The 11,063-nt window shown below is 46.1% G+C and overlaps 1 protein-coding gene across 1 annotated transcript in view; it reads left to right on the forward strand.

The window, feature by feature from the left end:
- NFS1 (NFS1 cysteine desulfurase) overlaps positions 1-10,421 on the forward strand; it is a gene marked incomplete at its 5' end in the record, with an annotated part of 10,550 nt that extends 129 nt beyond the window's left edge. The window contains 11 exons of the mRNA XM_009875700.1: positions 231-250; positions 611-721; positions 1,460-1,612; positions 2,588-2,681; positions 4,393-4,527; positions 5,954-6,111; positions 7,490-7,595; positions 7,779-7,860; positions 9,252-9,335; positions 9,461-9,550; positions 10,169-10,421. Of these exons, the coding sequence (XP_009874002.1) occupies positions 231-250; positions 611-721; positions 1,460-1,612; positions 2,588-2,681; positions 4,393-4,527; positions 5,954-6,111; positions 7,490-7,595; positions 7,779-7,860; positions 9,252-9,335; positions 9,461-9,550; positions 10,169-10,232 (1,097 nt within the window). The remainder of the gene's footprint in view (positions 1-230; positions 251-610; positions 722-1,459; positions 1,613-2,587; positions 2,682-4,392; positions 4,528-5,953; positions 6,112-7,489; positions 7,596-7,778; positions 7,861-9,251; positions 9,336-9,460; positions 9,551-10,168) is intronic.
- Between the last annotated feature and the right edge of the window lie 642 nt (positions 10,422-11,063).

Consider the following 11,063-nt stretch of genomic DNA (forward strand, 5'->3'; position numbering starts at 1 on the left):
TGTGAGCACTCTTCCTGCTGGCGAGGGACTTCAGCACCCAGAGCAAATCAGAAGCACTGACAGAACTGTTGTAGCTGGCTCGTTGTCTGTGGGCTGGATTTAGCAGCCTCCTCTTTGCTTAGTTACACTGAGCAGAGCTACTGCAAGAAAAAGTCGTGAGATTAGAGCAATTGGACTGTTAGAAACCAATGCTTTAGGCACAGATGCCTCAGGAGCTTTGGTTTCCTAAGGACATGAGTGTGCTGCTGCAGTAACTGGCTTAGCTTCATATCTTATCGTTCTCATAATTTTAGGTGTGGGTGTTTGTCTTCTTTTAACCTTTTTCTCCTTTCCTTTCTATTTCCTCTCTCCTCTCCTTTCCTTTTTCTTTTCCATACTGAGTTTTTGTTCGCTTAGCGTTTATGTTCTTTTGCAACAAGCTAATGCTTCATACCGCTGCTGCTAATGACTGTGAATTCCTTATGTATTTTGTCGTAATGCGGATATTTAGACTGTGGTACCTATAGCATAACTTTGCTAGGTACCAGCTGTGCTCCTTCCATGGCAGTATTCTTGTAAACATCTTGCATGTGTTTTGCTGTGGTGAATTCATTGCATTTTGTCTTAACAGATGGAATTTGTATTTCTTTTTAAACAGCAAGTTGCGGATTTAATAGGAGCCGATTCAAGGGAAATTATCTTTACCAGTGGTGCAACAGAATCAAATAATATGGCGATCAAGGTACAAGGTTTATACTGATAGTTAGTTATTACGTTAAAATTATGCTCTTAAGAACTGTATGCATATTTTAACAGTTTAACTCTTAATATGTTGGCCTGGTTCAGCAAATATTTGCATTCCTGGATTTACTCTTTGCGTTCTGCCACATACATGGAGGGAATAGTGGGATGTCCTCATGCCCAGGACGTGGTTTTGAGGACAGAGTATAATTCTGAACATTTGTCATACCTGCACCAAATACGATCCCCCTGCTTATGTAACTGAAATATTTATCATGAAATGCACTGGAGATGCTGATTATGAACTTTTTTTCTGTTTAAGACTTGGTAGTGTTTTAACCTTTAGTGTGTGGTTGTTCAGACTTCTCATTCTATGTGGTGTTGAGTCATAGGCTGGGCTTGATGATCTCAGAGGTCTTTTCCAGCCTCAACAATTCTGTGATTCTGTGTATGCAGACATGTTAAAAAAAGTGTTTCTGTTCTAATGTCTAAAACAACAAGACAACTGGTAAGTGTAGAACTTACATCAGTTAGCATTTTCACAGGCTTTTGGAAAAATGAGTGCTGGTGAAAATCTGTTGTGTGAATGATATGTCAGTACCTTTTAGAGTCACGACTTGTAGACAAAATGTGAAGGTCCAAGTGAATTACATATAAATAGCAAATTATTGTTTCTAATAATTTTACTTTCTTCAGTGGTCTAATGGCAAATCTCTTGTTTGTGGATCGTGCCTGGCAGGGTGTTGCAAGGTTCTATAAATCCAGAAAAAAGCATGTCATTACGACGCAAACAGAGCACAAGTGTGTGTTGGATTCTTGCCGTTCCCTGGAAGCAGAAGGTTTTCGGGTCACTTATCTACCTGTTAAAAAAAATGGGCTCGTAGATTTGAAGGTGAGTTTTTCACTGAAAGAAGGAATGTGAAAATTGTCAGATTTTTGTTTCCAGTGGATGCTCAAGAGGACCTTGTGTCCTCTTGCTGATGGAGAGGAAAAGATGATAAATACCACAAGGTAGAATGAGAGTTGCAATCGAATCTCTGCCACAGGTGGAGAAGAATTTTCTGTTCTGTCTGTTGCTCTGGAGTTTGTCTTGACCCCAGAACATTTGTTGTCACTCCTACCCATGCAGGGAGCCCCATCCGTGCCTGGGACAGAGCTGGCTTTGGTACAGGAGCTGGTGGTGATGTTTCATGACCTGAGCTACCCAGAGCAGCAGGCGCAGCATCCCCCTGAACTGACCCTTCTGGGTGTGCCGGCTGCAGTCCTGGCGTTTAGAAGCTGCCTGTGCTTTTATTTCCTCGTTTGCCTCCTCTGATCCAGCACAGCATCAGTTTTATTTCTAGCCCTGTCACCTGGCCTGGAGAGGTGGGGTGTGTGTGTTGGGGTAGCGGGATCAGGCCTGTGGGTGCGGAAGCATCTGTCACATTCTCAGAGACCTTTGCTCCCAGGCCCCTCCTTTATATGACACTTCCCTGTATACTCTGCCGTTCCTCTAGAGCCAGCCTCACTTTGCCCAGCGGTGCCTTAAGTTGTTTTGCCGGTGGTTAATTTGTTAAAGAAGATCCTTCAGAGGCATGTATGAGACCTAGCAAAGGCCTGTTCTGACTTGTGTGAATCGGGCGAGGTGGCGCAGTGTGTACCGGGCTTAGGATATCCAGAAGGGCCATTGATCCCGCCCCACTTGCTGCCGGAATTCCACGTTGACGAGGATTAGGGCTCTCTCCAGGACTCTCTGTTGAAACCCAAGCGATTTGTTGGCACTGTGCTAGTTAGGGGGCTGGTGGGTAAGATTTGCTGGCAAATTGAAGGTTTCACAGGAGTCTTGTGCCAGCTGTTAGTCACAATTTCTGTCTGAATGTTTCACCAGGAGTTGGAGGCTGCGTTCCAGCCAGATACAAGTTTGGTTTCTGTGATGACTGTAAATAATGAAATAGGAGTGAAGCAGCCAATCCATGACATTGGTAAGTACACCTGGGCTTCCAGAGGCCACCTCGTGTCACTTCTGCTTCATTCAACTTAATGTTTTCACAGCCAAGTGCTACTGATGCCCAAGGTAAGGTGTGGTGGTGTAGTTGGGGAATGAATAATAATGCTGTCCCAAGTAAATGAGAGAAATGAGAACAAAATGAAGTACTTTTACAGCGAGTGGTGCAGCAATTATAGCCTTGTACTACAGATCAGCTGCAGTGTTTCTAGTTTCATTCGGTACTGTACAATGGGTGAAAAAGCTGCACACAATAACTGGGCAAATTGTGTTCATGTACCGTAATGGTTTATTAAGCGCCTGTAGTGTTAAAGAGGAGAAATGTGCAGAATTTGGGGCGGCAGGGGATGGTGAGCACCACATTTAGACTTCCCTTCTCATTACTGCTGTAATACAGTCAAGGACAATTGGTTTGGAGGTCAAAAGGCTGCTGAAAAGCTGGGAGGCAGGGAGAGGCTGAGCCCGGCTCGGAGCAGGCAGGTGGGGGACAGGGACCTCGAAGCAGTGTGGCAGAGCAGGCCAAGGGCAGTCAGGGTCACTGGGGGCTTTGGCCTCTACCTTGGAGTTGACACCGCGTGACTCCAGAGGGTGTTGTTTTCCCAGGCCGTGGCAGGTATCTTGTCCTGTTGTGCAGCTGATTTTCCCTTTGCTTGACTGCTCTATCTTTTTTCCTTTGTTATGCTCCAAGCAGCATTTTCCCCGAGGCTCTTCATGGTTGTATTTCTTCCTTGACAAGTAATGACCATGAGCGAGTTGCTTATAGGCTTGAGGACTCTGTTTTCTTTCTGTGCTTATGCTGTCGGGCCCGTTACTGTTGTTCTGTGCTCAAATGCCAGAGATACCTGGTCCCAGGCTGTGGTGAGTTCCCGTAACGCCCTGATAAGGAGTTTAATCGGCCGGGACGGGTGCCCTGTGGCCCCGTGAGCGGGGGGCCTGTGCCCCGGCGTCAGCAGCAGCGATACTGTTCTTGCTGGCCCACAGGAGGACAACTTCTCCTGGGAGAAACAGCGCTAAGCTGGCGCAAAGGAGGGGTCAGGGATGCAGCCGTGCTGTAGGGATGGTGATCACAGGCGAGTTCAGGTGGCAGTAACCAGCGTGCGCCAGGACTAGTGGCAATTCTGAGGACACTTTTGAAGCTGAGTATTGCAGAATTTGGAAACTAAAGGAAATGGCATAAAGACACTTGGCAAGTATAAATTTGGAAGTAAGGCTGGCTTGTACTGGACTGGTTTTGAGAAGAAAAAGAATAAAATACAATAATAAAGTAATGCAATAATAAAATAATACAATAAAGTAATTTTGTCCAGCTGCGAGGTCATCCCTATGGGGAAACTTGGATGTCCTGTGCAGTCATTTGTGCTTAAACTTGGACAGTGTGGGTTTGGAAACAGTCTCACTTCATGACAACAGAAGACTTTTTAACTTCTCAGCAGAAGAAATCCACCATCGCCTTCCCTGCTGAGCTGCCTAAACCTCTGCCCGCCGAGGTGTCAGCTGGATTAGCTCCTGCGCGGCTTTAGGCACTTCACTGTGAAAGAAACATGACAGCACCCGTTTCTTTCTTTGCCACCTCAGAACCGATCCTTGCTCTAAATTGATGCTTTAGCTTCATTGTTGGGATCACTGAAATCCAGCGATTAGATGAGACAATTTGGGGTTTTTCTTGTTTTTTTGTGTTTTTATTGCAGGTGAGATGTGCCGGGCACATAAAGTTTTCTTCCACACGGATGCTGCGCAAGCAGTTGGTAAAATTCCCATGGATGTCAACGACATGAAAATTGATCTGATGAGCATCAGTGGCCATAAAATTTATGGGCCCAAAGGTACTTACTGAAGTACTTTCCTAGAGAATGGTTGTTTCTGTGCCTACCTTAGGGTAACTACACAAGGTATGAAGTCAAACCTGTCTGTCATAGCGACCTAAACTGTAGAAAACTGTTCCAAGACTGGTCCTGCACTGGCTGTGGAGTAGTTGAGGCTTGTTGCCAGACTTGCTGCTGCTGTAAGCGGATCTTTGGTGCTGATGGGTTGTGAGGTGGCGTCACCGAAGGGACAAGCAGTATCTTGTGATGGTGGCAGCGTTAGGAGTAGAGTCATCTGCTCGGTGTGAAGCAGGGTTGATGCTGAAGTGGCTCAAATGAAGTCACTGGGTTACAGACCAAAGCTTAGACCCAAGTGTGGTGTACAATGAGGAAATCCGAAGGTAACTGGAAAGTTTCAAATTCCAGTGATTTTTGGTCATTTTACTTCCAGCGGCAGCTTCCCCCCACCCCCACTATTTGTGCGTCTTCTTTGCAGAATGGAGTTTAAAATCTGGCTATGGATTTACTAATCGATTCCCAAGTAGTAAAAGTTCCGCTGTTGTCACCGTCACAGTCCATTTACCTTGTAACACTGGGTGCAGAAAGATAGAACTCAGGCTTGCTGCGTTCTGTGTGCTATTCAGAAACAAAAGGCAAGAATATTATTATTTTTTCAATATGTTGTCTTTCTGTATGAGCTCTCCCTAAGACTTATGTCTGGGTGAGGACTAAGGTTTTGACCAATAGCTTTGGGCAGGTGGCAGATATGAATTTTCACAAATTATTATAACCAGAAGTCGTAACCATTCTTCCTGTGGTGATGGTCACTCCTTCGGTGTGCCAAGGCACATGAAGATGAGGAAATCCAGTTTCTAGGTGAGGACACCAGGAGGTGAAATTGGCTGCCTGTCAAAAGCGGCTCAGCTCATCTGCCTGTTGGAGGTTGGTGCCAATGATGAGTCTCACTAAGGAGGAGAAAGGGAGGAGACTCCTGGTGCTGACCTGGTAATCCAGGGAAAGGAGTTCTAGAGCTTTCAGGTGGAAGCTTGTAAGGGAACGTCAAGGTTGGAAATGTCTGCACATGAAAACTTGAGTGCAAAGGGATCGACTCCCAGCTGGGCCCAGGAAGTGTGAGAGGTAAGGGCAGTACTGAGCCCTCAGGTGACTGAAGCAGTCGAGGAGAAACCAGACTTCTCTGTGGCTGCAGCCTGGGGAGCCTGAATGAGGAGCAACGTGAACTGTGGGAACAAACACTGTTTCCTAGAAAATAGTGCACTTCTGTGTGCGTGCGTTGTGTTTTTCTCAGTGAGGAGTCCAAATGTGTGTTTGCTGTGGAAATAAAGAACCAAAGGTTTCCAAAGAACCCAGGGTTTCAAAACCTTGGGAGTCTTTTTTCATAATTTCACAACTGTGAGCATATACTAAACCAACTCTCCTTGTTTCCAAGGGGTCGGCGCTATCTATGTTCGCCGTCGACCGCGCGTCCGGCTAGAACCCCTGCAAAGTGGGGGAGGCCAGGAGAGGGGACTGCGCTCTGGGACGGTGCCCACTCCCTTAGCAGTGGGCCTGGGGGCAGCGTGTGAAGTGGCACGGCAAGAGATGGAGGTATGTGGGAAAAGGTATTTGTCCTGGATTCCAGAAAATGATACGACAGGCCCAGCTAGGCTTTAGATTCCGTAGGTCTTTTTGTGTCCAGGTGCCTGAATTACATTTGATTCTCCTAACATCAAGTGTTTTGAGTTCTTCAGGAGTGGTTTGGGGTACTTGGAAGTTGATTTTCAGCTTTTAAGTTCCTGTTTTTCCTGGAAGTGCTTTGAATCATGATTTTCTGCAACAGGCTGATGGCCGATAGTTTTAGTGAAATCCAGCTTTAAGCGATTGTACTCGTCTCTGCATTCTGCACAAATGTATTATCAGCATCTCTGAAACGGAATAAATCATACTTGAGTAATATATATCTTGAAAAAAAACCACTATCCTAGTTCATTATCATACATAATAAATACATGTGTAAGTTAGAGTTTACTGCAGCCCTGCAACTAACAACTTTTTTTTTTTCCTAGCTTGGATGGTAAATTTTATTTGCTCTGTCTGGTGTCTAAGTCCCTGTGTGCCGCTCTCTCCCTTGGTGGGCCCGAGCACATTCCTTACAGCTGGAACGTACAAATCCTTTTAACCTAGTGCCAGCGGGATGCTTAAGCCAGAGGTCTGCAGGTGCAGGATCAAGCTTCTTCCTGGGCAGCGTGTGCTGGCTGAGCGGGGTGGTTGTGGCAGCCTTGTTGGAGGCTGCAGAGCCCGGCGTGTGCCTGAGCCCCTCGGCTGGGTGCTCTCCCTTGCCCGGCAGAGTTTCAGTGTTTCTAAACCAACTAATATTTGAGGTAGCCTTGTTTTCTTCTGAAGCTTTTTCGTGCGTGTAAAGAAGCAGGAATTCTGTGCGTGCACCTGGCTGTTCTGTGCACCGGAGCTGCTGCCACACCTCCCTGCTTCTTTAGCGTGAGTGACCTCGATTTTTAGTCTGGAATGAGAGACTGGACATGGGCCATTCTCGTAGGTTACCTGTTGTAAAAGTTGAGCTCACCGTCCACATCTTGGTGTAGTACGGTTTGGGAGCTCCTGAGGAAATAAGGAGTACATACCACGATGGATTCTCTTCCCTGTGTGGCAAAATGTGTCATGTTAGGCATTACCTAACCTGTCTTTAAACACAAAGAACGCAGTGCTTTTACGAAAGCCAGCTCAGCAGCTTTCATTTATAGATCTCTCTCAATGGTTTGGAATATTTTTGAAGGCTGAGCTAGCCAGGATCAAACTGGTAATTCTCTTTTAAAAGAGTCTCTAGAGTAGGTAAGGTTTGACAGTTTGAAGTTTCAGATATGTCCTTTCCTTGGTCTAACCAAACCCACCTACTTTAGCCTGCTCATCACTGGTGACACAGAGCACTTCGTGTTTATTATTTTGGTCTCTTTTCTGGTTTCTTCACTAGTATGACCACAAGCGAATCTCACAGCTGGCGGAACGGCTGGTTACAAAAATAATGAGCGAAGTCCCTGATGTGGTTATGAACGGAGACAGAGATCAGCGCTATCCAGGTAATGTCAGCAAAATCCTGAGCCTGTTAGAAACCTGTCTCGCTCCTCAGTGCTAATGGCTGTGACTGAATAACGCACTTGAGCTACACGTCGTGCAAGCACTGCCGTGTGGGGTAGGATTTGCCCTAGATTTCATTTGATGGAAATTTTGTTTTGTTTTCCATTTCATTTATTTCTGTGTAGGATGCATCAATTTATCTTTCGCATACGTGGAAGGGGAGAGTCTTCTGATGGCTCTGAAAGACGTGGCTCTGTCTTCAGGAAGGTAGGTGGTACACGTAGAAGGGATAGACATGTATTTTGGAGAGAAAAACAACGTCTGCTAATGGAGGTGCAAATTAAGGAGTGGTCTCCTCTGTGCCCTGTATTTGCATGTTCGGTTAATAAGTCACCCTGGCATTGATTCTGTTCTAAGAAGGTGTTCTGCTGATTACAGCTGAAATCAAATTTATCAAATTAAAACAAGCACACAATGCCACAAAAAGATTCCCAAACAAAACCAGAAAAAACAACCTAGAAATTCCTACTTGCCAGCTTTGCCGAGTGGTTACCTGCGATCTGCGTAGCCTTGACTTGACGTGTAGCTGCTGGTGAGACTTTCGTTCCAAAGGCCACCGGCATTGGAACAGCTTCTGTCCTTGGGCAGGATTTCACACAAGTGGCAGATCAGAACTAGAATGTAGCGGGGCTGAACAAATATCTGAGTTAAATTAGCTCACGGTGCCTGTGTTTAGTGCAAAACCAGAAAGAAAATTGAATATACTTGTATGGAGCTCTGTTGGCTCTACAGGAGGGATGAGTAACATTTCTGTTAGTAAGACAAACTCAACGCTTGTGGTGAAGTTAATGGGAGGTAAAGGTGCCCTCCCTTCCTCACCCTTGAGAACAAAGCAGTCAGCGTGTTGTGATTAGAAGCACGTTGGCACTAAGAATGGGAAGAACAAGTCTCCGCTTGACTGTCTCCGAAGCTGAACACTTCTGCAGTTGGAAAATCGCTTCTGAGGTGCCGCTTTGTGCACTAGAGCTCTGGGAGCAGCTCTGCTTTGTGCTGCCTGTTGCTGCCTGTGGAAATTGAGCAACAACATGCAGCCGTTTTTGCCAAGTGCTTTGGGATGGAAGTTCTCTCTGCTGGTGACTGTAACTGGATCATCTTGCTCTGGATTTCTCTGTGCACTGCTTCTCATTTATTTGTTCTCCTGCCAAAGAGCAGCTTGTGAAGTCTTTTTCCTTTTCTAATGTCCCTGTCGGTACGTTACCTTCTCTGGCTACTTATGTCCTGGCTCCTTTGTCCTTTTTTTCGTGGCCTTCACGCCAACTACCTCTTCGTCTGCAGCCCCCCTGCTTCTGTTTGGCACTGTGCTTATTCTTACTGCGTTACCTGTTCTCTCTTACCTCATGCTCCTGGTTTATTACGTGCGTTTCCCTCCAATGCCTGCCCTTTTCTTCAGTAGCAGAAATACTGCTCTTCTTGCTTGCATTCACTGGTGGCTTCTGAGAGGTCAGGGAAGCTGTTCGAGGTTGTTGTAAGGAGTCGGGGTGATATTAAATGGCTGTAAGTGACTTACTCTTTTTTGGAGGAGATTAGCGGAGTGTTACTTCAGTGTAGCATCTGCACATGGATAAAAGTTTGAAATCTGCCTGCCTTCCCTTTGCCAGTGCTTGCACATCAGCTTCTCTGGAGCCCTCCTACGTTTTGCGGGCAATTGGAGCAGATGAAGACTTGGCTCACTCATCTATAAGGTGCGTGAAGTGGTCTTCCCTAATGCTTCCAAGTATTTTCCTGTCTGCTAAAAGCAGGTGCTGGTTTTGTTCCAGCCCTCCATATACATGTTATTCTGTTCCTTAGTGGTTTTCTTTTGGTTCAGATTTGGCATTGGGCGTTTCACTACGGAAGAAGAAGTGGATTATACCGTGCAAAAGTGCATACAGCACGTTAAGAGGCTGAGGGAAATGAGGTGAGCCATCTTCTTGTTCAACGTAAAGACTTCTTGGGTAGGACAATCATTTGAAGAGTTGAATTCAGTTGAGAGTAAATGGTTTTGCTCCAAAACTATGGTGGTGTGTCTGTACATAAGCAAGCAGTGTTGCCACAGTGGGTAGTGAGCCTGATCTTAACAGCAGTGATGCATTTTTAAGGGAACAAACCTGGTAACAGCACTTCTCACAGGCCCTGCCTTTGTCAGGGAGAGAATGACAAGCGGGGTGAGCAGTACCTAGGAGTTACTAAGGCAGAGATGGTGTAACTGAGTTTCTGTATGGGTACGTTGTTTTATTTGGTGAAACCGAAAGACTCCTGCCTCGTTTGGACAGTGTCAACTGTGAGGGCTCAGTCCCTGCCAGACAGGGGTACTTTACGCCCAAAGTGGGAGCAGGGAGTGAGGTGGAGCGCCTGCCCTCCCACCTCTTGTGTCTCGGGCTGAGGACTCGCTGTCTGAAGCTCGCTGACCCCCAGAAGGGGAAGATAGGTAGGCATCTCCTCATTGCACGTGTGGTTGGTGGAATTGTCCATTCGGTTGTTGCTGATGTTGTCCCGTGCTTTTTAGATAGCCCTCACTTCTCGGCTTTCCTTACAGCCCCCTCTGGGAAATGGTGCAGGATGGAGTTGACCTCAAAAGCATTAAATGGACTCAGCATTGAGAAAACGTCGCTCCCTGTGGACTACGTGTGGCTGTGGATTAAAATGCATTTTCAGTACATTCCTGAACAAATTATGCGGCACTTCTGGTTTTGACGCTTGCAGTTCAGCTGGGAAACTGCCCTTTCTAATCACAAAGTCTTAAGAAGTCAAAAATGAAACTAGTCTGTACCCTGGAGCAAGGCAAGGTGGGGTAACACCTGTTACATTTGTATTGACATGCAGAGATCTCTGCTAAAATGTAACTTATCTGGAAACGTGTTTTCTAATAAGAAAATGGAATGGGTGTGTTACTCCTGGGCTGGTGGAATCCTGGCAGGAGGTTGTTGCTTCTTTGTGTAAAACATCCTGTGGAGCTGTTTTGTTTGCAGCACAGGCCTATTTCCAGGCCTCACATTCTTTCTGTTTGAGCATCCTGCAACAGCTGCTGATTTTGTGCCCTAAGATGGGTTGTGCTGCGAGAAATTCTCAGTGAGGAAGAAGCTTGGCATTTCTGGGGGAAAAGAATGCCTCGGTGTGGCCACGTGCCTTCACAGTTTTGTTGCATGTGCAGTTAAAAACTATTTGTTTTCACAAATGGAGTATTTTTGGCTCCTTTTTCCTTGGTTTTATTTTTTCTGGAGGTGATGCTTGTACACACTGATGTGCGTTGATCTGAAACATCCGTGTTGTAGAATTTATGGTACAGTGATGCACTTTGCTGTGTTTTCCATGCAATTTTATTTCGAAGTAAGGAAGGAAAGCTTGACTGACCTGGGGAGGGGGATAAGCAGACATGGGCAGCTCCAGGTGCACTTCCCAGAGGAGTTGGAACAGCAGCGGTGGAGGTGGTG

Source organism: Apaloderma vittatum, unplaced genomic scaffold, assembly GCF_000703405.1.
Source record: "Apaloderma vittatum isolate BGI_N311 unplaced genomic scaffold, ASM70340v1 scaffold30318, whole genome shotgun sequence".
NCBI lineage: Eukaryota > Metazoa > Chordata > Aves > Trogoniformes > Trogonidae > Apaloderma > Apaloderma vittatum.